Here is a 26,668-nt window from a genome sequence, read left to right on the forward strand (position 1 = left end):
CACCTCCTGGCGCCCATGCCAAGCGCCACCAGAGCGCGGCCCAGGCCTCCACTGCCCTGCCCGCGGCCAGCTCTGCAAGGCCAGGCCACAGTGGCTTCCTGTCTCCTTGGGTCCAGGGTGGGTACCATTTTTCCAAGGCTCACCTGCTGGGAGCCAGGTGCAGAGCAGCAGCCAAGGTGCAGGCAGTTTGGGCCATGCCATGCCGCCCCCTTTCTGGCCCTTTTCAGCTCAGGGGCTTCGGGGCACTGCGTCTTTCTTCCTCAGCTGCCGCCCCAGGACGCACCACCTTCTCCAAGGAACCCCTCGTGTTTCCCCTCACTCGGCTCAGCGCGGAGGGAGCGTCCGCTCTGGTCCCGGGGCAGGTGCGGCCCGGCTCGTCCCCACCTGCGGCGCGCCCCGCGGCTCCGCCTCCCGCCCCGCGCGCCGCCGTTTCCTGCTCCGCCCCCGGCTCCCGGAGGACTGCGGCCACCTTCCCTACCTGCCGCCGCCTCCTGCTCGCTGAAACACCGTCCCCGACCCCGCCGACGGAGAAGATTCCCACTTTCCTCCAGAAGTTCTCGGCAAACCTCACCCCCAGCAAATGTATCCCCCTCTCCTTCTAAAATTATGTGGATATAACTTTCTAGGGTGTGTTTCCTGCGTTGTATTTCCATTCCCTTATAAATACTTGCAAAACATTGTTTCACTAAAAACACAGTAATATGAAGTTTACACGTAATGTCTGTTCAGATTTTCTAGAAACTAAAGATTCGTTTCTAGGCCAGGCGCAGTGGCTCACGCCTGTAATCCCAGCACTTTGGGAGGCCGAAGCGGGTGGATCACCTGAGGTCAGGAGTTCGAGACCAGCCTGGCCTACATGGTGAAACACTGTCTCTAATAAAAATACAAAACAGCCGTGCGTGGTGGCACGCCCCTGTAATCTCAGCTACTCCGGAGGCTGAGGCCCGAGAATTGCTTGAACCTGGGAGGCGGAGGTTGCAGTGAGCAGAGATCGCGCCACTGCACTCCAGCCTGGGCGACAGAGCGAAACTCGGTCTCAAAAATAAATAAATAAATAAATAAATATTTGTTTCTAGAAGGTAGAGATAAACTAGAGAAGTTGACTCAAGTTTCTACAACTATAAAGGTAAAATATTATGAAAAATATAAAGTTATGGGAGTTTTAAAAATTCCCACTGCCGCTTTCCATAGCTATGCATTGTTGAAGTAGGTATATTTATTTATTCTATTATTTATTCTAATATTATTCTAATGTTTATTTTTTCTTAAAAATATTATAAGTAGGTATTATTTATTTTATTTTTTCTTATCCCTCATTGTCACTGAGAAGCCACTCACAGATCTCAGCCCCTACCAAAGTTTTTACCTTGCCAGATCAAGGTTTTGACCTTTTGCATTGCAGAGACTCTAGGTCTCTTTCACCAGGCCACGTAGCATGTAATCTCAGTCTCTCCTTCCACAGCAGGAAGCCCACCAGCCATCACATTTTTCTTCAAGAAAAATAAATGAATAAAAATTCATTAAATTCATTAAACACAGTTTCAGGAAGCTCCCATTCTGGTCACTAACCTTAGAAGTCAATATTATTTCTCCTGAGCTCATGTCATGCCCTGCTCTGCTGTGAGAGGGCCCCTTACCCTGCGTTGCTGATATCCTTCATTTCGCCTCCACCCGGAGGAGCATCCTTGTCCTAGATCTGATGCGGGATCTTAACCGTCTCTTTTACCTGTCTTTCCTTCTTCCAGTTCCCTCCTGGATCTGGCTTCTCTTTTCCCCAGTGGGCCTCTTCTCTTCCAGAGAGTAAATTCAGGAAGTATGTGGCCAAAGATAGATGGTAAAGTGTTTAGGAGCCTCATATGTCTTCCGTGGAGGGATCCTAGCACAGCAGCAGCAGCAGCAGCAGGAGGAAGCTGCAGTGTGAGGGTTGGGGGTCAGGTCCCTCAACCCCCTCTAAAGACCCTGTACATGCTCCCAGCAACACTGTGTGTGTTTGGATGTCTGTCATCCTGAGGGATTTGCATAGTTTCTGGGTTTGTGAATAGTCTTCAGCAAATGCTCAATTCCAGTCTAAAAAGACATGTGAGCCCTGTCTTTCCCACACCTCCCCCCCATACCCCTCAGCCCCCGCTTTGGTATAAAGGCCATTTTAATATTCATCTAAGCCAGCATTTCTCCCATGTTTGTGCCATTGAACAGTAGTTCCCTGGAATGTTAATACACAGTATATGTAAAAAGGGCTCTATTATTAAGTCAATTCAAGAAATGCTGGATTAAACTGAATGAAACAATTTTTCAGGACATATTAAACCTTAGAGTGTTAATGTACATTTGAATATAGAAAGAAATATGGCACTCAGCATTCCCCCAAAGTCATTCAGCCACAAAACCCTTTTTTCTCACATATGGTTTAGGGCAGATGCTCCACGGAACATATTTTGGGAAATCCTGGTGCTGTAAACCAAACATAATTGGGAGGATAAGTTGGAGACTTCTATGGAAACAAATGAAAAATAGCTTTAATAAAGTTTATCTCAAGTGCATTAGAATTAGAATTTCCTTACTTTTCCCTTGGGAATTACTTATCCAGTTGAATATCTACCTTCATTGCTTCTCTTGAAGTGAACATTTAGGTGACTTATTTTCACCTGTTTCTCTGTCTACTGCGTGCATCTTTTTTCTTCATTATTTATTATGTACTATGTACCAAGCAACGTTCTTAGTGCTTCACATGCTTTATTTCATTAAAGTCTTACAATAACTGCGTGAAATAAGGGCTTTTATTATCAATCCCATTTTATAGATGTGGAAACAGAGGTACAAAGAGATAACTTGCTCAATGTTACCATGCTGGTAAATGGCAGAATAATGAGCCTAGGTGAGGTGATCTGACTCCAGAGTTTGTGCTCTTAGCTGTTACATTATAGACCCTCACCTAGCTATTAATATGTTTCCATCTGTCTGTGTTTACAGCTAGCTGGCTCTGTCAATGTGTGCTAATACAATTTCTTTCCACATATGCTATTTAGCTATACATAAGGGAAAACTGAATCCCACAGCTCTGGGCTCTCTTGGGCCAGTCATTCTTCCCACATGTGCCATTCATCCAATAAAGATTAGGTAAGAGTATGTACTTGGCTCAGAACAACAGCAGTTCTTTCATTGCTAGATATAAGGTAAAAATCACTTGACCTGCTGATAGTGACTTCCTCCTATAGAAAGTTACAATAATAGCTACCATGTATTAAACACATTGTCTTAGGCACTATTCTAGGCACTTTTTGAAAAATACTAGCTAAGTGTGCTAGTGAGAATGGGAGAAAGACAACAAGGAGTTCTATCTGTAGCTGACTGGGAACAACCAATTGAGATAACTCACTATGCTCAAACTAGCTTCCAAGCACTTTCATTATTGAAGTAAATACAAATTCAATAATTTGTATTGAACAGCACTATGACGCAGGGATCATCATTGTCCTCATTTTACAGATGAGGTGCAAAGGTTCATTAACTTACCCAAGGCTACCCAGCTTGTAAGTAGCAGAGCTGAGATGCAAATTTAGGCAATCTATTTTCAGAACACAATACCCTTCACCACCCTAGATGTACAATGCTTCTGTGTGTTGACTGAGCTAGGATCTGACCACAAAGTACTAAGCTGTTATCTCATCATTTATAATCATACTTCCTAGTTGAAACTGTGTCTATGAATGTTTCTGAATGCTGTGTGTTTTCTGAATACTATATATGTGCATCTGTATTTGAGAATAATGTAATATTTGTACATTTATATGTGTATAGTATTTATCAAGAATGGAGAAGATTTTGTAGACATACGGGAAAAGAATGAAGAATCAGGTAAGTAAAAATCATGCACCAGGCACTTAAAGCTAAAGGAAGGTAAGAAGTGTAAGTAGCTGATTGACACTAGAAGATTCAGACTATGTCTTATGCATTTTGTATTCCCAGCATCTAGCATAGTATCTGAAATACAGATATACTCAATAAATATTTGCTGCACTCTTTGTCAATAATTCCTGGAGGAAGGGAATTATCTAGGTTTGAAGGGAATTATCTAGGTTTGAAAATGAATATGACTTTGCCAGAGCAATCCAAGCAGAGAGACCAGCCTATACAAAAATCACAGCACCAATAAACAGCATAGCTGAACAATAAGCACTTAAGTTTTGCTAGGCTGGTGTGTTAGAGAGCTAGCCAGAATAAATAAAGAGTTTGTATGACCAGCCGGAGAACTAAGACTTCATGCAGGAGACAATGGAGAGCCAATGAAGCATTTTAAATCTGGAGAGGCATAATGAGAATTGTATTTTTGAAAGATAAACTTGGCAGTAGTGAGAAGAATGGTGTTCAGGAATTTAGATGAAAGACAGGGAGACTAGTTAGGAAACTGTTACTATAGTTAAGGTGGGAGAACTGAGGGCCCAAGCCAATAACTGGTGTTGGAAATGGAGAAGAGAGAATATTTTGACAGTTATGTAGAATGTGGAACTGACATAATTGATGATCAATTAGTGTGGGGGTTGAGAGAAGGATATAGGTTTCTGACACCACCTAGATAGATGGTGATTCCTTTAATGAACATAAACATATAGAAAGAATAAAATGTTTTCAAGCACCTCAGACACATTGCACCAGAGAGTAGTGGACCACCAAAATAAAACTCCTAAGCATGGTTGGAAACCTTTATTAAGCGCAACTGGCTGAACGAGGTTTGTAGGAGCTGCATGCCTGTACAGGGAAGTCTGGGTCAGCAGGGACTGAGAGACTTACTCCTTGGCTAGTGGCCTAGAACAAAACAATCTTGGAGTAAGGATAAAATCAGGAGGTGGTGGAAGCTAATGAAAGGGGTCTGGGAACAAGTATGTTTATTATTACAACTCTTATTCAACATTATACTGGATATTCTAGCCAACACAATTATAAAATAGAATTAAAAGGCTGAAAATGAAGAGTAAAAATATTATTGATAATATTACGTTATCTACACAGAATATTAAGAGAATCTATACATTATATAAGAGGACTAAGAAGAATGGTTGCTGGAAACAAGCTCGATATATTAATGTCACTGACATTTGAATATACCAGCAACATATATTTGGAAGATATGACTTTAAAATACACAATGAATCTATTAAGTAACTAGAAATAAGTCCAACAAGATATGTGGAATAGCTTAATGAAGAAAATTGTAAACAGTTACTGAAAACATTTTTTTCTTTTTTTTGTTACTGTTTTAAGTTAGTATCAAGCCAGCATTCTCAGTGAAAACATTTTTTTGTTTGTTTGTTTTTTGAGACGGAGTTTCACTCTTGTCACCCAGGCTGGAGTGCAGTGGCGCAATCTTGGCTCACTGCAACCTCCACCTCCCAGGTTCAAGAGATTCTCCTGCCTCAACCTCCTGAGTAGTTGGGATTACCAGCACCCACCACTACGCCCAGCTAATTTTTGTGTTTTTAGTAGAGATGGGGTTTCACCATGTTGGCCAGGCTGGTCTTGAACTCCTGACCTCAAGTAGTCCACCCACCTTGGACCCCCGAAGTGCTGGGATTACAGGAGTGAGCCACTGCGTCTAGCCTGAAACATTTTTTTAAAGACCTAAATTAATGCAAAGATATATTGTGTTCTTGGATAAGAACCCTCAGTATCATTAAGGATGACAATTCTTCCCAAATTAACAAATTCTATGTATTTCTAATAAGAATCTGAAAAATTTTTCAGAATTTTACAAACCATTTCTAAAATTAACTGGAAATTATAAGGTAGTAAATAGACAAGACAGTTTAGAAGAAGAAGAAAGAATTTGCATTATCAGACTTCAAAATTAGAAATCTAGAGCAGTGGAAAGTGTGGCATTGGCACATGGATAGACAAACAGACAAGAAGAACGTAAAACTCCGTAAGTAGATACTCATATAGATGGGGAACTTGATATATCACGGAGGTGGCATCGTAATTCAGGGGGACAACCATAAACTATTCTATAGGTGATGCTGGGACAATTGATTATTCTTATGTTAAAAGATACAATGTATTCTTTCTTGATACCACGTACAAAATGAATCCCAAACTAATTAAAATCTCATTGTTAAATGCAAAAACTTCAAGCTTTTAGAAGAAAATACAGAATACCCATATGACCTTGAAGAAAAGAATGAAAATTTCAACGGAAAATAAAAAGAATAACTCATTAAGGGAGACTGATATATAAACTATTGCAACATAATAAGGAACATGTATTTAGTCTCTCTCTCCCCTTTCCTGGCATATAAAACCCTTGGAATCTCTGGAGTAATAATTACGTTTTTGTATGCTAACATGGTTTGGCTGTGTCCTCACCCAAATCTCACCTTGAATTGTAACTCCCATAATTCCCACATGTTGTGAGAGTGACCCCATGGAAGATAATTGAATCATGGGGCAGTTTTCCCCCATACTGTTCTCAGGGTAGTGAATAAGTCTCATGAGAGCTGATGGTTTTATCCAGCGTTTCCGCTTTTGCTTGGCTCTCATTTCTCTCTTTTCTGACGCCATGTAAGATGAGCCTTTCTCCTTCTGCCGTGATTGTGAGGCCTCCCTGGACACGTGGAACTGTGAGTCCATTAAACTTCTTTTTCTTTATAAATACCAAATTTTGGGTATGTCTTTATCAGCGGTGTGAAAATGGACTAATAAATATGCTAATAAGATGACTGATGACACCTAGTTTGTGGATGGGGGGTAGTGCCAGGGAGGGAAGAGGGGCTGGAGTTTGAGTTCAGTCACCAATGACAAATGATTTAATCAATCATGTCTGTGTAATGAGGCCTCCATAAAACCCCCAAAGGATGGGGTTTGGAGAGCTTTCATGGTGCTGACCATGTGGAGGTGCTGAGAGGGCAGCGCACCTGAAAAGGGCCTACCTTCCCTCGTTCCTTGCCCTGTGCATCCCTTCCATCTGGCTGTTCCTGAGTTGTATGCTTTATAATAAACTAGTAATCTAGGAAGTAAACTGTTTACCTGAGTTCTGTTAGCAATTCTAGAAAATTATTGAACCTGACAAGAGGGTTGTGAGTACCTCCAATTTATAGCCAGATGGTCAGAGACATAGGTGATAACCTTGACTCGCAATTGGCATCTGAAATTGGAAAGGACAGTCTCATGGGGCTGAACCCTTAATCTTTGGGATCTGATGCTATCTCCAGGTAATTGTATTAGAATTGAGTACAATTGTAGGATGTTCACTTGGTGTCCACCAAGAAGTAGAAAATTGGCTGGCGCGGTGACTCACGCCTGTAATCTCAACACTTTGGGAGGCTGAGGCGGGCAGATCACTAGGTCAGGAGATCGAGACCATCCTGGCTAACACGGTGAAACCCCGTCTCTACTAAAAATACAAAAAAAAAAAAAAAAAATAGCTGGGCGTGGTGGCAGGCGCCTGTAGTCCCAGCTACTCCGGAGGCTGAGGCAGGAGAATGGCGTGAACCCAGGAGGTGGAGCTTGCAGTGAGCCGAGATCGCACCACTGCACGCCAGCCTGGGCGACAGAGCGAGGCTTTGTCTCAAAAAAAAAAAAAAGAAGAGGAAAACTGCTTGGTATGGAAAAAATACCCTCATATCTTGTGTCAGAACTGAAGTATTGTGTGAAAGGAAAAACAGTTTGTTATTCTCATTCAACTATATTAAATTAAAAAGTTCTATAACCAAAAGACTGCATAAAAATTTTTTTAAAAGTCACAAACTAGGAAAAGATATTTGCCGTGCATGAAAAAGGCAAAAAAGTTATAACTGGAAATAAAGAACTTCTTAAAAATCAGTAGAAGACAACCCTCTGCTAAGGCAGATAAACATGTAATTCACATAAGAAGCAATCTGATTCACTATTAAACATTAGAAGACACTCAACTTGTACCAGTAATCAGGACAATGGAAACCCAAACAACAAATGGTATTTCATATCCATCAAATTGGTTAAAATGTAAAAGTCTGAGCTACCTAAGTATTGGCAAACATGTGAGAAGTGTAAATTGAGTCAACCACTTTGTTGAACAATTTGACACTATCTTGTAGAATTAAAGGTGTACATATCCTAGGACCCTGTAATTTCCCTTCAAGGTCTTTACTCTATAGAAACTCATTCTTGGACACAGGTACATGTGCAAGGATGTTCATTGCACAGCGATTTGTGCAAAACTTGTGAACAACTTTACAATGGAGGAATAATAGACAAATAGGGTGGTGTTTATTCACGAATGAGATAATATGGAGCTGTTAAAGTGAATTAACTAGATTTACAACATGGGTGAATATTAAAAATATAATGTTGTGTGAATAAAGAAGCTGTAAAAGACTGACGCATTATGCTAATTAAGACACAAAACAATATAGTATAGTATTATGAAAGATACATATGTATGTAGAACAAAGTATAAAAATATACAGGGGGGCCGGGCGTGGTGGCTCATGCCTGTAATCCCAGCACTTTGGGAGGCAGAGGTGGGTGGATCACTTGAGTTCAGGAGTTCATGAACAGCCTGGCCAACATGGTGAAACCCCGTCTCTACTAAAAATACAAAAATTAGCCAGGCGTGGTGGTGCACACCTGTAATCCCAACTACTCAGGAGGCTGAGGCAGTAAAATCGCTTTAACCAGGGTAGTGGAGTTTGCAGTGAGCCGAGATCCAGCCACTGCACTACAGCCTGGGTGACAGGTGACACTCCATCTAAAAAAAATATATATATATATATTCAGAGGAATGGGACTCACCAGTCTTAAATGTTGTTACTCCTGAAGAGGGAGGGAGGAGAGAGATGGATTGGGGGTGCTTTAGCTGAATCCTTAACATTTTATTTTTTTACAAACATATGAAACACACTAGACATGCAAAATCATTTAAATTTAGGTGATATAAGATGGTGCGTTATTATTTTATGTACTTTTATGTATCTTTGGCATATTTTATCATCATAAATATTTTAAAGACAAAAACTAGTGACCTTTTACTACAGAATTAAACCAAGTATGTTTGTGCCTTGACATTTCCCCTGACATACTGGGTAACCTTACATAAATCACTTTTGTTCAAGTGTGTTTTTAATCTACAAAATGGAAACTGGATGTAATAATCTCTTTGGTTCTTTTCACTTCTGGCATTCTACACTTCAAAGGGTAGAAGAATCCAGGTTAGGAAGATGTCAGGCTCTCTTAGCTGGAAAAAGGAATGGGAACTAAAGTATCTTTAAGGGTGACCTCTCTCAGAGAAAAGTCTTGCTAGGATCCACCCATTCTAAGTAGAAGTGTAGACTCCATGGTCTGCCAAAAGCCACTTATAAAACCAAGGAACTTTAATTGCACTTGCCATGCACAGCCTAAGAATCTAATTCTTTCAACATTTTATTATAAGCGGAGAAACCAAGGACAAATGGGGGCTGCATTCCTAGGACTAGAGCCGCAGAGAAGAGGGTCAAGTCCTCAAGTCATAGCAACAAAGGTAGAGTGTCTGAAGTTTGCCGCCACCTCCTTTGACAACAGGAAGCAGGGGGAGGGGAGGGAGAGAGAGAAAATTATTAATCAGTATGGAAACAGACACAATACCACTCAGCCACATGCTTCTCCCCTTCCCTGTCATTGCCAGTTGCCACTGTCCCCACATCCTCCCATCTCTTTGCAACCTCTTCTTGACTAAAATGCAAGAGGCTATGATTAGTGGATGTGAATTCCTTCTGTTGAATCATGCCACCACTCTGTAGCCAACTATGGATGGTTTTAACGGTTTCCCTTTCATTATCTCTGTGAGCTCAGTCCCAGAACAAAGAGGCAAGGAGTTTTTTCTTTCTCTCTGTCTCTCTAAGTGTTTCTTACTCTTCTGGCAAGTCTCAGTTCGTTGTTCAGAGTCGGAGCTACTCTGAAATGATGAGGTCAGTCCACATACATCTCAGTTAAGCTCAGTGAGAATCAAAATATCCTATTCTTTCCAGCTCACTCCAGAAAGTCTGTTTCAATTAGTCTTTGGGGAGGCCCAGGAACCAGTATCTTATTAAAGTTCCCAGGTGGTTCTAATGTGCAGCCAGAGCTGAGAAGCTAGTTAAAGCACGAGCTGAATGAGAGAACGTCTTGCATCTTGGTGACAAAATAGGGCATTCCCCAGGGCAGCCCCTAAATGGAACACTTTCTAACATGTTTTCTATCTCAGCTTCTCTTTGCTAACTTTCTCTTTTTCGTCGCCTAGAGTGACAGACTAGGAGAGTATCTACTCCAAAGCTCATGGCCCTGAGATGTGTAACATTTCCCCTTTCTTTCTTCTCCACCAGAACAGCATAACATGTGATATTACATTCAGATGGGAATGAATCTCCGGACATTGCCACAAGTAGCTGCATAACTCTAAACAAGTAACAGTCTCTCTAAATATTAGTTTCCTTATTTGTAGCACCAGGAAGTTAGCTAGATCAGTAGTTTTCATACTGTGTTCTGAGAATTTCTGACATGGTGTGGAGTACCTGAGGGGTTGTCTCTGCCAAGGAGGTCAGTTTGAAAAATCACTGGACCAAATGATCCAGAAGGTCTTTTCAGAACCAACATTCTACAACTCAGACTTTGTGGGAATAGACTGATGCTACCACCAATGTCTACCACAACCATATGCTTTGAGGCCTCCCGCAGATTGCATTTATCAACTGCTAGAGACTGAATATTTCTGTGCCCCCAAATTCATATGTTGAAACCTAGTCCCCAAGGTGATGGTATTTGGAGATGGGATCTTTGGGAGGTGATTAGGTCACGAGGTTGGAGCCCTCATGAATGGGATTAGTGCCCTTATAAGAGAGACCCCCAAAGAACTCTCTGACCCTTTCTGCCATGTAAGAACTCAGAGAGAAGATAGCCATCTATGAACCAGGAAGTCTGTCCTCACCAGACATTGAATCTGCCAGAACCTTGATCTTGGACTTCACAGCCTTCAGAACTATGAGAAACAAATTTCTGTTGTTTATAAACCATCCAGTCTATAGTAGTTTTTTATAGCAGCCCAAATGCAACTGGACGCCAACCCTGGGTCTAAAGCAGATATTACACACTTGCTACTTTCAAGCCAAATTGCACACATACCTGTTTTCTTTCTTGCTGGATGAGTACTGTTTATTTCCTTGATATCTTAACAGTTTTTAAAAATCGAAGTATAAGGCAATTCTGAAATATGCACAAATCAATAATGCATGGCTGAACGAGCTATCACAATGTAAATATACCTTTGTAACCACCACTCAAGACAAAATATAGAACAGAAGCTCCCTCTTGTAACTCTCTTGTAACCCTGCTTAATTATTCCCTCCTTGCTTCTCCGCAAAGGTAACCACCATTTTGACTTCTTATATTTTAGATTGGCTTTGCCTCCTTTTAACATTTACATAAAACAACAATGTAGTATGCATTCTGGGGGTTTATCTCTTTTGCTTAATAATATGTTGGTGAGATTCTTCTGTGTTTTTGCATGTATTTGTAGTTTATTTTCATTTCTGAACAGTATTCCATTGTATTAGAATATACTGCAATGTGTTTATCCATTCTATTATTGATAGACATTTGATTTCTGCTAATTGGCTATTATGAATAATGATGCTATAAACATTCTTTTACATGTTACATTGTTTTGAGGGTCACCCATCCATCCATTTTTGCTTCTATAGCTCAGGGTAAAATCATTTGGTCATAGGATATGTATGGTGATCTTAAGATATGCCCATAAATTCTTCAACCCTCCTCCCTTCAAAAGGAGGAGACTAAATCCATGACCCTCAAGTGTGGGCTGGACTTAGTGACTTACTTCTAGTACACAGAATAGCAGAAGTGGTAGTGTATTACCTCCAGGCCTAGGTCATAAAAGGCATTATAGCTTCTTCCTTGTCCACTCTGGGAAAAGTCAGTTGCCATGTCATGAGAATGCTCAAGCAGTACTGTGGAAAGGTCCACATGGTGAGAAGGGATGGCTCACTCCCATGTGAGGAACCAAGAATTTCTGCCAATAATCAAGGGAGTGAGCCATCTTAAAAAGAAATGTTCCAGCTGCAGTCCCGTCTTCGGAAGAATTGCCACCTTGACTTCTAACTCATGAGAGACACTAAGTTAAAAACCATACAGCCAAGCTGCTGTCAAATTCCTGACACACAGAAACAGTGAGGAAACATGTTTGTTGTTTTAAATCATTAAGTCTTAGGGTACTTTGTTATGTGGCAATAGATAACCAATGTGGTATGCATATGTTCAAACTTAGTAGGATATGCCAAAGATTTTTCCAAATTTACCTATACATTATCAGTGTTTGAGATTTTTAGTTGTTCCACATCCTTGGCAACATTTGGAGCTAACAGTCTTTTCAATTATAGCTCTGCTGGTGGGTGTGAGATGGTATTTTGCTGTGGTTTAATTTGCATTTCCCTAATGACTAATAGCGTTGAACACTTCTTCATGTTTATTGGACTCTTGAACTTTTGGATATCCTTTCTTGAGTCTCGGTGGGATCTTTTGTTTTTTTTTTAATTTATTCACTTTCCTTTTTCTTACTGGAGTTTGTAGAAGTTTCTTATGTGTCCTGGATATAGTGCCTTTGTGATTATACAAGTTCAAAGTACCTTCTCTCAATCTGTGACTTGCCATTTTGCTCTCTTAATGCTCTTGTTTGATAAACAGATATTTTTATTATTTATTTTAATAAAGTTTAGTTTATCAATCTTTTCCTTTAAAGTCCTTAATATTTTGGTGTTTTATATAAGAAATGCTGTATTCCCCAGGTCATGAAGATTTTTTTCTTTATTATCTCCTAATACTATTATATTTTGCCTCTTACGTTTAGATCTACAATCCACGTGGAACTGAGCTGTGAGATAGGGGTTAAGTTTAATTATTATTTCTCTTATGGATAAACAATTTTCTGAGCACATTTTCATTGAAAATGAAATTTATTCCCTGCTGCCCAGCAGTGTCATCTTTACCCCAAATCAAGTGACCATACATGTGTAAATCTGATTCTGGATTCTCTTCCATTGGTCTATTTGCATGTCCTTGTGCCAGTATCACACTCTTTTAACTATTATAACTCTACAAAAGTCTTGATAAGTACCAGAACAAGTCCTTCCACCTCATTTTTCTTCTTCAAGAATGACTTAACTATTCTTGGTTCTTTGCATTTCTACATATATTTTAGAATCAGCTTGTCAATTTCCATAAAAATCTGCTAAAGTTTTAATTGGGATTGCATTAAATCAATAGACCAATTTGGGAAGAATTGGAATTTTTATGTTATTAAGCCTTCCAATGTAAGAACTTAGAAGAAATTTCACATACCCTTGATGTTAAATAGTGTTATTTAATTTTTAACATTTTATTTGTTGTTGGTATATAGAGGTACAGTTGATTTTTAAATATATTGACCACAAGGTTAAATCCAGCAACTTCTTGTGTCTGGTTAATTTTCACTGAGTTCTAGAAATTATATATTAAAAGTTATAGATATTAGTTCTGATTTCACCTCAGAGATGTAGAGAGCTAGAAAGAGAGTTATTTTCATCCTTATGACAAGAAAATCCTGGACAAACTGCAAACAAATGAAATTTCTTGAATCCCTAAGAGAACTGAGGTCACAGGGCAAATATTCAACAAAATCTGGAAAAAGCAAGCTCATATATGGAAAAACAAGACCAGAGCATTTTATTACCTTAGCTGATGCTTCCAGATGCCATGTAAGCCAGTAACAAGAATCAAGCTAGAAAAGTTTAATAAATTGTTAAATGCTAAGTATGGGCTAGTGTGATACAGTAAACCCCTTAGAGTTCACACTTTCTCGCAGGTTTTTTTTTTTTCTTTTTTCTGTAAGAACCCTGTATTAGTCTGTTTTCATGCTGCTGATAAAGACATACCCGAGACTGGGGAATTTACAAAAGAAAGAGGCTTAAAATTGGACTTACAGTTCCACATGGCTGGGGAAGCCTCACAATCATGGCAGAAAGCAAGGAGGATCAGGTCACATCTTACGTGGATGGCGGCAGGCAAAGAGAGCGATGTGCAGGGGAACACTCCTTTTTAAAACCATCAGATCTTGTGATACTCATTCACTGTCATGAGAATAGCATGGGAAAGACCTGCCCCCATGATTCAATCACCTCCCACTGGGTCCTTCCCACAACGTGTGGGAATTCAAGATGAGATTTTGGTAGGGACACAGCCAAAGTGTATCAAATCCCACTAGAAGCTCAAGAGAAAAATTGGAAAAAATTCTTAGAAAGTTTTCATCACCAGGCTGGCTTGGTGAGGGGACAGCAACTACTGCCAAAACTCTGCCCATACTCATCTACTCTATCTTCCCTATGGAACAGAATGCTTACTCTGTAGGCATAAAGTTAACAAAAATTTCATTCTTAGGGTGCTTGTGGCAACGCATTGCCACTGGGGGAGGAAAACAAGAAAAAAAAGTTTATTCCTGGGAGAAAGGCAAGAATAGGTTCTAGGCTTAGTACTAGATCTAGAGGAGGGGTTGTAACACCAGTGAAGGCCCCCATGAAGCAGGTTCACAATGCCTGATTAGAATGGAAACCTAGGATAATCACTCTATGGTTCTCCCTGTGTATACATTAATAAATTTGTATGCCTTTTCTCCAAAAAAAAGACACCTTATATGGTTTGGATTTGTGTCCCTGCTCAAATCTTATGTCAAATTGGAGGAGAAGCCTGGTGAGAGGTGACTGGATCATGGGGACAGATTTCCTCTTTGCTATTCTCATGATAGTGAGTGAATTCTCACAAGATTTGATGGTTTGAAAGTGTGTGGCACTTCCCTCTTCCCTCTCTTTCCTGCTCCACTATGGTAAGATGTGCTTGCTTCCCCTTTGCCTTCCACCATGATTGTAAGTTTCTTGAGGCTTCCCACCCATGCTTCTGTTCAGCCTGTGGAACAGTGAGTCAATTAAATCTCTTTTCTTCAAAAATTACCCAGTCTCATGTAGTTCTTTGGATCAGTGTGAAAATGAACTAATACAGAATGTTGGTACCAGGAAAGTGGGGGATTGCTACAAAGATACCTGAAAATGTGTAAGTGACTTTGGAACTGGGTAATAGGCAGAGTTTGGAACAGTTTGGAGGCCTCAGAAGAAGATAGGAAGATGTGGGAAAGTTTGGAACTTCCTAGAGACTTGTTGAATGGTTTTGACCAAAATGCTGATAGTGACATGAACAATGAAGTCTAGGCTGAGGTAGTCTCAGACGGAGATGAGGAACTTATTGGGAACTGGAGTAAAGGTCACCCTTACTATGCTTTAGCAAAGAAACTGGTGGCATTTTGCTCCTGCCCTAGAGACCTGTGAAATTTTGAACTCAAAAGAGATGATTTAGGGCATCTGGTGGAAGAAACTTCTTAGTAGCAAAGTATTCAAGAGGTGACCTGGCTGTTTCTAAAAATGTACATTCATATGCATGAATAAAGAGATTATCTGAAACTGAAACTCATATTTAAAAGGGAAGCAGATGCTAGCTGTGGTGGCTCAGGCCTGTAATCCCAGCACTTTGGGAGGCTGAGGCAGGCGGATCACAAGGTCAGGAGATCAAGACAATCCTGGCTAACACAGAGAAGCCCCATCTCTACTAAAAATACAAAAAATTAGCCAGGAATGGTGGCGGGCACCTGTAGTCCCAGCTACTCGGGAGGCTGAGGCAGGAGAATGGTGTGAACCCAGGAGGTGGAGCTTGCAGTGAGCCGAGATCATACCACTGCACTTCAGTCTGGGTGACAGAGCAAGACTCCATTTAAAAAAAAAAAAAAAAAAAAAAAAGGGAGAAAGCAGAGCATAAATGTTTGGAAAATTTGTAGCCCTGCCATGTGGTAGAAAAGAAAAACCCCTTTTCTGGGGAGAAATTCAAGCCTGCTGCAGGAATTTGCATAAGTAAAGAGGAGCCGAATGTTAATAACCAAAACAATGGGAAAAATGTCTCCAGGGCATTTCAGAGACTTTCATAGCAGCCACTCCCATCACAGGCTCAGAGGCCTAGGAGGGAAAAATGGTTTCACGGGCCAGGCCCAGGGCCCAACTGCTCTGTGCAGCCTCAGGATATGGCACCGTGCATCCCAGCTGCTCCAGCTCCAGCCATGGCTTAAAGGGGCAAAGGTACAGCTCAGGCCATGGCTTCAGAGGGTGCAAGCCCCAAGCCTTGGTTGCTTCCACATGGTGTTAGGCCAGCAGGTGTACAGAAGGCAAGAGTTGAGGTTTCAAAACTTTTGCCTAGATTTCAGAGGATGTATCAAAACGCCTGGATGTTCAGGCAGAAGTCTGGCGAAAGGGTGGAGCCCTCATGGAGGATCTTTATTAGGGCAGTGCAGAGGGGAATTGTGAGGTTGGAGCCCCCACACAGAGTCCCCACTGGGGCACTGCCTCGTGCAAGTGTGAAAAGAGGACCATCATTCTCCAGACCCCAGAATGGTAGGTCCACCAACAGCTCACACCGTGCACCTGGAAAAGCCTCAGGCACACAACACCAGCCCATGTAAGCAGCCAAAGGGGCCGTACCCTGCAGAGCCACTGGGGCGGAGCCACCCAAGGCTGTGGGAGCCCACCCCTTGCATCAGTGTGCCATGGGTGTGAGACATTGAATCAAAGGAGATTATTTTGGAGCTTTAAGATTTAATGACGGCGCTGCTGGGTTTCAGACTTTCATGGAGCCTGTAGCCCCTTCATTTTGGCCAATTTCTCCTATTTGGAATGGGAGCATTTACCCAAGGCCTGTACCCCTGTTGAATCTTGGAAGTCACTAACTTACCTTTGATTTTACAGGCTCATAGACAGAAAGGACTTGCCTTGTCTCAGATGAGACTTTGGAGTGTGGACTTTTGAGTTAATGCTGAAATGAGTTAAGACAGGGGGTTGCTGAGAAGGGATAACTGTATTTTGCAATGTGAGAAGAACATGAGATTTTGGAGGGGCCAGGGGTAGAATGATACGGTTTGGATTCGTGTCCCCACCCAAATCTCATGTTGAATTGGAGGAGAGGCCTGATGGGAGGTGACTAGATCATGGGGCAGATTTCCTCCTTGTTGTTCTCATGATAGTGAGTGAGTTCTCATGATGCATGATGGCTTAAAAGTGTGTGGTACTTCCTCTCTCTCTCTCTGTCTCTCTGTCTCTCTGTTGCTGTCTCTCTCTCTCTCTTTCCTGTTCCACCATGGTAGGATGTGCTTGCTCCTCCTTCACCTTCTACTATGATTGTAAGTTTCCTGAGGACTCCCAGCCATGCTTTTGTACACCTGTGGAACTGTGAATCAATTAAACCTCTTTTCTTCAAAAATTACCCAGTCTTAGGTAGTTCTTTATAGAAATGTGAAAATGGACTACTACAAAACCTGATCAGAACATCAGAGAACTGTCCCCCACCATCATAACCACTCTAATAAGCCAAGTAAAATAAAAACAGAATATAGCTCAGAGAGTTGCAGAGACAAATTCATTCTGTGGAGCAGTGTGAAGGGGAGATCCAAAACAAAGCAGGGAAACACAAAGCCAAGTGGGGAGCAGACATTTAGAGAAACACTCTGGCAAATAGCCCATACCCTAGCAAAGGTATTACTAAAGAAATCTGAAGCCTATAGTGCACTGAGGTCAATGATACTAACAACAAACTTCAAATCCAACTGAACTCCACGCTAAATTAATGTAAATCCCCATACTACTAAAGGCGTTGCAGAAGGAAAGGCATGTTTATCAGCAGCATAGAATATATTTACCTCAGTATTTACTATCTTATACAACACATCTAACTTGCAACAAAAAAACCATAAGGCACACAAAATGGCAAGAAATAACAAAATTTGAAGAGACAAAGGAATCACCAGAATCAGACACAGATATGACAAAGATGTTGGAATTAACTGACATGGAATTTAAAATAGCTATAATTAATATATTAAATGACTTATTGGAAAAGGTAAATAGCACGCAAGCTCAGACAGATATTTTCAGCAGAAAGACAAAAACTATAAGAGAGAATCAGTAGAAATGCTAGATATAAAAAAATGCATGGACAGAAATAAATAATGCCTTAAACCAGCCTGTCAGACCAGAGCAAAAGAAAGGGAACTTCTGATCTGATCACCATACATTATGTGTAGCAAAATATTGTTATGTACCCTGTGTGTACAATTATTATTTGTCAATTAAAAAATAAAATTTTGAAAAAATGTTAAAAAGAAAGAGAACTTGAAAATAGGCCAACAGAAATTACACAAACAGATATGCAGAGAGGAAAAAGAGAGTGAAAATAAAACACAGAACCACTAAGAGCTGGAGGAAAACGTCAAGTGATATAACATACATGTTTTGAAATTTAAGAGGATCAGAGAGACAGAATATAAGACATAAGAAATATCTGAAGAAATAATAACCAAGAATTTGCTAAAATTAATAGCATACCTCCAACCACAGGTCTAAGAAGCTCAGAGAACACCAGGAAGTATAAATACCAAAAACCAAAAGCAAAAAACTCACTTCTAGGCACGTTAGATTCAAACCACTAAAAACCAAAGACAGAAAATTTTAAAAGTAGCCAGAGAAAAAAAAATATTACACGTAGAGAAAAAAAGATATTACATGTAGAAAAATAAGATAAGAATTACAGCAGACATTTTCTTCCAGAAACCATGTAAGTAAGAAGACAGTAAAGGATATGATATATTTAGAGTGCTGTAAGGAAGAAAACTGTTGACCTGATATTCTTTACGCAGCAAAAATATTTTTCAGAAGCAAGGGAGAAATAAAGACTTTTTCAGACAAATACTGGTAAAATTCATTGCCAGCAGACATACACTGCAAGAAATTTTAAAAGAAAAAAAAGTTTTTCAGGCAGAAGAAATATGATGTATAATATGGGTTAGAAACTAGAATATACATGAAGAAATGAAGAGATTTGAAAACAGAATAAATGAGGGTAAGATAAAATTTATTATTACTTATATTTCAATGTGCTAAAAGCAATTGATTGTTTAAAGCAAAATTATAACAATGTATTATGTGTTTATAACATGGGTAAAAATAAAATAAATGATAATAGAACAATTATAAAATTTACTGACAAGTTCTTAAAAGACTCAGTTAAAGAGAGACTACTTTTTAAAATACAATAAAATGACTTCAGAATGTAAATAGGAAGGATAATTACTATGACTTTTGAAGATTTTGAAAATAAATTAATAAGAGCCTTAATGGATACTAAAATTATTATATTTTAAGTCTATGTTAATTAAGAATATGATACATAATTGTCCCCAAGTTGTATATTATTTCACATACATGAAAGATTTTACAATATTACTAAGAAAACATCACAAATAAGTGGAGAAGTAAACAAGAATTAAACAGATAACAAGGGAACAACTGGTTTAAAATGAGAGAAAGGATTTATTTACATTCTCACCTCACCAACTTAGTAAAGTCAATTTTACATAAAGTTACATGTAAAACTGCAATCTTGGAAACCAGAAAAATATAAAATTGAAAAGTTTTATTTCAAGTTGGGAAAAGGGTTTTGTCAAATTCAAAGGGGTTGGAAGAAGTTGCATAAAAAATATCCATAGTTTTACTACAAAATATATAAAATATCTGAATTTCAAAAATGTCTTAATGCAAACATGTTTGGAAAGGAAAATATAAAAAATAATATCTTAGAAAATTGAAGAAAAACAGCAAACTTGGAGGACTGATACACCTAACTTTGAGACTTATTATAAAGCTACAGTCATCAAGACAGTGTGGTATTAGCAAAAGAATAGATTATAGATCAATAGAGAGCCCAGAAATAGACCTAAAAAAATACAGTCAAGTGATATTTGACAAAGGAGCAAATGGCATACAATGAAGAAGATACCATTTTCAACAAATAATGCTAGAACAACTGGAAATCCAGATGCAAAAAAGAAAAAAAAAACAAGAATTAGCTCAAAATGGGTCATAGGCCTAAATTTAAAATGAAAAACTGCAATACTAGAAGATGACATAAAAGAAAATATAGATGACCTTGGGTCCATTCATGACTGTGTGGGTACAACACCAAAGGCACAACGCATGAAAGAAAGAATGGATGAGTTATACTTTATTAAAATTAAAAATCTCTGCTTTGAGAAAGACACCATCAAGAGTATGAAAAGAGAAGACAGAATGGAAGAAAATATTTGCAAAAGACATACTTAATTTTTAAAAAACTGTTATCCAAAATATATAAAGAACTCCTAAAACTCAGCAATAGGAAAACGAACAACTGATTTAAAATGGGCCGAAAACCTTAACAGACACCTTACCAAAGAAGATATGCAGATGGCAAATGCTGTGCTTTGAATGTATCCCCCCAAAAGCAAGTGTTGGAAACCTAATTACCAATGTAACAGTGTTGGGAGATGGGGCCTAATGGGATAATTTTAGGTCATGAGGACTCCCTCCCTTATGAATGGATTAATGTCACTATCACAGGAGTGGGTTTGTTATCACTGCCATAAGTTTGTTATAAAAGTGAATTAGATCCCTTTTTGTTCTCTCTCACCGTCTCCCCATCTTGCCCTTCTGCCTTCTGCCATGGGATGATGCAGCAAGAAGCCCCTTGAAAGATGCTGACATATTGTTATTGGACTTCCCAGCATGTGAAGCCATGAGAAATAAATTTCTATTGTTTATAAATTACCCAGTGTCAGGTAGTCTGTTATAGCAGCACAAAACAGACTAAGACGGCTATCTTTCCATTTATCTTTGTCTTCTTAATTTCTTTCATTGATGCTTTGTAGTTTTCAGCATATAGGTCTTTTACCTTTTTGTTTAAGTTTATTCTTAAGTTTTTAAGAATTTTTGATGCTATTATAAATTGAATTGTTTTCTTAATTTCTTTCGCAGATTGTTCCTTGTTAGAATATAGAAAAGCAACTGATTTTTGTGTGTTGATTTCGTATCTTGCAACTTTCCTGAATTCGTTTATTAGATCTAATTTTTTTTTCTGGTGGAATCTTTAGAGTTTTCTATGTATAAGATCACATCATCTGTGAACACAGATAATGTTACTTCTTCCTTTCCAATTTGAATGCCCTTTATTTCTTTTTCTTACCCAATTGCTTGGCTAGGGCATCCAGGACTGTGTTGAATAGAAGTGATGAAGTAGGCACACTTACCTTGTTCCTCATCAAGGAAAAGCTTTCTGTTTTTCACCATTAAGTGTGATGCTAGCAGTGGGATTTTCACATATCCCCTTTATTATGTTGAGGTAAATTCCTTCTTTCCTTCTATTCCTTGTTTGTTGAGGGTTTTATGATGAAAGAGTGTTGAATTTTACCAAACATTTTTTCTGTGTCTATTGAGATGACTGTATGATTTTAATGATGTACCATATTGATTTTCATATATTGAAACATTTTTGCATTCCAGGGATAAATCCCACTTGGTCATAGAGTATAATCCTTTTAATGTACTACAGAATTTGGTTTGCTAGTATTTTATTGAAGATTTTTGCATCAGGGATATTGGCCTGTAGTTTTCTTTCCTTGTAGTGTCTTTTTCTGGCTTTGCTGTCAGGTTAACACTGGCCTTGCAAAATGAGTTTGGAAGTGTTCCCTCCTCTTCAAATTTTTGGAAGAGTTTGAGAAGGATTAGTGTTAATTCTTCTTTAAATGTTTGATAGAATTCACCAATGAAGTCATCTGGTCTTGGGCTTTTCTTTAATGGGAAGTTTTTGATTGATGATTCAATCTGATTACTAGTTATAGGTCTGTTCAGATTGTCTATTTCTTTATGATTCAGCTTTGGTAGGTTCTGTTTCTAGGAATGTGTCCATTTCTTTTAGGTTATTCAATTTGTTGGAACATAAGTGTTCACAGCAGTCTCTTACAATATTTTTTAATTTCTGTGGCATCAATTGCAATGTCTCCTATTTCATTTTTCATCTTATCTGAGTCTTCTTTGTTTTTGTATAGAGACAGGGTCTTGCTATGTTGCCCAGGCTGGTCTTGGACACCTGGCCTCAAGTGATCCTCCTACCTTGGGCTCCCAAAGTGCTGGGATTACAGGCATAAGTCACCATTATGCTTTAATCATTATTTCCTTTCTCTGCTAACTTTGGGCTTAGCTCGTTCTTCTTTTTTTAGTTATTTAACATGTAGAGTTAGATTTTTTATTTGAGATATTTTTAATATGTTTATTGTTATCAACTTCCCTCTTAGTATTGTATTTGCTGCATTCCATAAAGTTTGGTATGTTGTCTATTTTCTTTGTTTCAAGATATTTTCTAATTTCCCTTTTGATTCATTCTTTGATCCATTTGTTCAAGAGTATGTTGTTGCATTTCCACATATTTGTGAATTTTCCAATTTTCCTTCTAGTATTGATTTCTGGTTTCATTCTATTGTGATTGGAAAAGATACTTGGTATGATTTAAATCTTAAATGTGATAGGGCTTGTTTTGTGATCTAGCATGTGATCTATTAAAAGAAATGTTCTGTGTGTTCTTGGGAAAGATGTGAATTCTGCTGCTATTAGGTAGAATGTTCTGTGTATGTTTATCAGGTCCATTTGGTCTATAGTGTCGATCAAGCCCCTTGTTAACTAATTGACCTTTTGTCTAGATGTTCTAACCTTTATTAGAACTAGGGTATTAAAATCCTCTATTATTATAATGTTGCTGTCTATTTCTCCCTTCAGTTCTGTCAATGTTTGCTTCATATACTTAGGTGTTCTGAAGTTGGTGCATATAAATTTATCATTGTTATATCTTTCTGGTGAATTGAACCTTTTATCATTATATGATGTCTTTCTTTGTTTCTTTTGACAATTTTTGATTTAAAGTCTGTTATGGTCTGAATGTCCCCAAAAATTCATGTGTTGAAACTCAATCCCCATTGTGGTGGTTTTAAGAGGTGGAGCCTCTTGGGATGTGATTAAATAACGAAATATCTGCCTTCATGGATGGATTATAGCCTCATCAAATGCCTAGAGAGAACTAGCTTAGGCCCTTTTTGCTCTTCTACTCTTCCACCATGTGAGGACACAGCAATTCATCTCTTTTTGTCCTTCTTCCACCATGTGAGGATACAGCAAGAAAGCCTTCACAAGACTTGAACACCAGCACCTTTGACTTTCCAATCTCCATAGCTGTAAGAAATCAATTTCTGTTATTTATAAATTACCTAGTTTAGATATTTTACTATAGTTACACAAACAGACGAAGATAAAGTCTATTTTATCTTTTGTAGGTATGGCTACTCCTGCCTTCTTTTGGTTATCATTCGCATGGAATACTTTTCCATCCTTATACTTTCAGCCTATGTGTGTTCTTAAATCTAAAGTGAATCTTGTAGACAGTGCATAGTTGGATCTTATTTTTTTAAAACTCATTCAACTGTGCTATGTCATTTGGGCAGCTTAGTCCACTTATATTTAAAGTAATTATTGATAGAAAAGGGGTTACTATCAACATTTTGAAATTTGTTTTTTGTGTTGTAGCTATTCTGTTGCTCTTTTTATCTCTTGCTATCTTTCTTTGCGTTTCATTGTTTTTTTATAGTGACATGATTTTATATCTTTCTTACTTTCTTTTGTGGAAATTCCATAGGTATTTTCTTTGTGCTCATCGTGGGACTTACATAAAACAGCTTATAGATATAACTATCTTTTTAAAGCTGATAAAACTTAAATTCAGCTTCATATAAAAACTTTGCTTTTACTTCCCCCACACACAGTTATTGATGTCACAAATTATATTTTTAATAATGTGCAGCCATTAATATATTTTTATAATTATAATTACTTCTATGCTTTTGTTTTTTAACTTTTATACCAGAATTAAGTGATTTACACAATACTGTTACACTATTACAGTATGCTGTACCTGTTTATATATCTATCTTTACCAGTTAGCTTTATACTTTCATGTTTTTGTATTGCTGTTTAGTATCTTTCCATTTCAACTTGAAGGACTCTGTTTAGCATTTCTTGAAAGGCAACTCTAGTGATGATCTTATTCTGCTTTTGTTTGTTTAGGAAAGTCTTTATTTCTCATGTTTGAAGGCCAGTTTTGCCAGAGAGAGTATTCTTGGTTGGCTGGTACTTTTCTTTCAGCAGTTTTAATACATCATCCCATTCCCTTTAGTCCTTCAAAGTTTCTGCTAAGAAATCCATTGCTAATCTTATAGGAGTGTCCTTGTATGTAATGAACTGCTTTTCTCTTGTTGCTTTCAAAATTCTCTTTTTGGCTTTTGACAATTTGATTATAATGTGCTTCAGTGTGGATTTGTTTGGGTTCATCTTATTTAGGCCTATTGGGCTTCTTGGATCTGTAGTCCATTTTCTCCCTCAGATTTGAGAAGTTTTCAGCCATTATTTCTTTAAATGAGCTCTCCAACCCTTCTCTTTCTTGGACTGCTCTAATACATATATTGGTCCATTTGATGGTGTCTCTCAGGCTTTCTTTACTTATTTTCTTTGTTGTTATTTTATTGTTCCTTTTTGCTCCTCTGGATAATTTCAAATGACTTGTAATTGAATTGCTGATTATTTCTTCTGCTTGATCAAGTCTGCAGTTGAACCCCTCTAGTGAATTTTTTAGTTCAGTTAAAATTGCATTCTTCAGCTCCAAAATTTCTATTTCGTTCCTTTTAACATTTTCTATCCTTATTGAACTTCTCATTGGTTCACGCATCACTTTCCTGAACTCACTGAACATCAATATGATGGTTATTTAGAATTTTTTTGTCAGATAATTCATATACCTCTGTTTCTTTAGGATCTGTTTCTGGAGATTTATTTTGTTTCTTTGACTTGACCATTTCCCGTTTCTTCATATTTCTTAGAATTTTGTGTTTGTATCTCCATATTAAAAAACAAAACAAACAAACAACAACAACAACAACAAAAAAAAAACCAGCCACTTCTTCCAGTCTTTACCAGCTGGCTTTGTACTGGGAAAGACCTTCATAATCTTTAGCCTGGCTAAAGATTCTGGGGACCTCTCAAACATTTTCTGTGGATACGTTTTGTCTGGGCTTGTGCACATCGATTCCCAAGTAGAGAGATTTTCTGGCTTCTCTTTTTTACGAGTTCATTATCTCTTGCTTTGTCTGTTGTCTGTCTTCTATAGTGTGTGTCCTCCAAAGTAGCAGCACACTGTCCAGCTCTTTTTTTTTTTTGTTCTTGGCAGCCTCTAGTCTTCTAGAGTATGTTAGACCTTCTCTGCCTTAAGTGGGGCTACATGGAAACCAGTCCCTTTGGCAGCCCCTTGAAAAGCCAGAATTCTGGACACATGTTCTATTTTTCTCTTGCCCTCCTGAAGAAGAGGGCACTGAGCTGTATTGGCCTCTGCTGTGCCACAGGTCCTCTGAAATAGCATCATGCTGTTCAGCTCTTTGGTTTCTTTTCATGGGGCCCCAGGCATCTAGAGTATGCCAGTGATTCAAGACAGGCAAGAAAGACACCAATCCTATGGGCATCTTCCCATTTCCCCAAAAAGCAGGAATATTGGTTGCATGCTTCACTCTTTTCCATGTCCCCTAGGGATAGGCCACTGAACTGTATCAGTCTGTGTCTGCTATAGCAAGAACCCTCTAGGACAGCAATGTATCACCCAGTATTCTTTTGTTCTCAGTGTCCCGCAGGTATCTAGAGTATGGTGGGTCCTATAAACTCTCTAAGACAGGTAAGACAGAGGCTAGTCCCTCAGGCAGCCCCCAAGAAAGTCAGAACTTTGGGTTTTTTTGTTGTTGTTTTTTGAGACGTCGTTTCTTCGCCCAGGCTGGAGTGCAATGGCGCAATCTCGGCTCACTGCAACCTCCGCCTCCCGGGTTCGAGCAGTTCTCCTGCCTCGGCCTTCCAAGTAGCTGGGAGGAATGTGCCAGCACGCCTGGCTAATTTTTGTATTTTTAGTAGAGATGGGGTTTCACCATGTTGACTGGGCTGATCTCAAACTCCTGACCTCAAGTGATCCACCTGCCTCGGCCTCCCAAAGTGCTGGGATTACAGTCATGAGCCACTGCGCCCGGCCAAAAAGTCAGAACTTTGGATATATGGTCTAGTCTTCTCATTTCTTCTTCAGGGAGAAGCCAAGAACTGGGAATTTCCTCCTAACCATGTGGCACTGTGCCAAGAAGACAGACTATGGTGAGGGTATACCATGAATTTTCCTACCGGCTTCAGTGCAGTTGTTTTTTTGCTCACCTAGTGTGATGTAGCCTCTTAGCCAGCTTCTGGATTTCTCACAAAAGGAATTGGTCTGTGTATAGTTAAGTTAGTGTCTCTGTGGGAGGGAGCACAGGCTGGGGTTTCTTATTCTGCCATCTTACTGACGTTCCTGTGGTTTTGATTTGCATTTCCCTAATGACTAGTGGTTTTGAGCACATTTTCATGTGAGTATTGGCCATTTGTATATCTTCCTTGAAGAAATGTCTGTTCAATTCTTTTGCCTACTTTTTAATTGTTTGTTGTTTCTTCTGCAAAGTTGTAGGAGTTTTTTTAATCACATATTCTGGATATCAATCCCTAAACATTTATTGTTTTAAGGAAATAAATTTTGAGATAATTTGTTATACGGCAATGGATAACTAATAAATACTAAAAACTCCTAAATATATATACTAAATATATTAATTAGAAAATTGTAATATAAAAATACTAAAAGCTAA

The 26,668-nt window shown here is 38.8% G+C and overlaps 2 protein-coding genes across 4 annotated transcripts in view; one reads left to right on the plus strand and one right to left on the minus strand.

The window, feature by feature from the left end:
• The window catches only part of ILDR1 (immunoglobulin like domain containing receptor 1), a 35,564-nt gene extending 35,193 nt beyond the window's left edge, over positions 1-371 (minus strand). For all 3 annotated transcript variants that reach the window (XM_030801894.1, XM_030801893.1, XM_030801892.1), the window contains exon 1: positions 144-371. In XM_030801894.1, the coding sequence (XP_030657754.1) occupies positions 144-201 (58 nt within the window). In that variant the 5' untranslated portion in view covers positions 202-371. The remainder of the gene's footprint in view (positions 1-143) is intronic.
• The window catches only part of CD86 (CD86 molecule), a 131,595-nt gene that overhangs the window by 39,244 nt on the left and 65,683 nt on the right, over positions 1-26,668 (plus strand). The gene's annotated exons all lie outside the window — the stretch shown is intronic.

Source organism: Nomascus leucogenys, chromosome 21 (genome assembly GCF_006542625.1).
Source record: "Nomascus leucogenys isolate Asia chromosome 21, Asia_NLE_v1, whole genome shotgun sequence".
Classification (NCBI taxonomy): Eukaryota; Metazoa; Chordata; class Mammalia; order Primates; family Hylobatidae; genus Nomascus; species Nomascus leucogenys.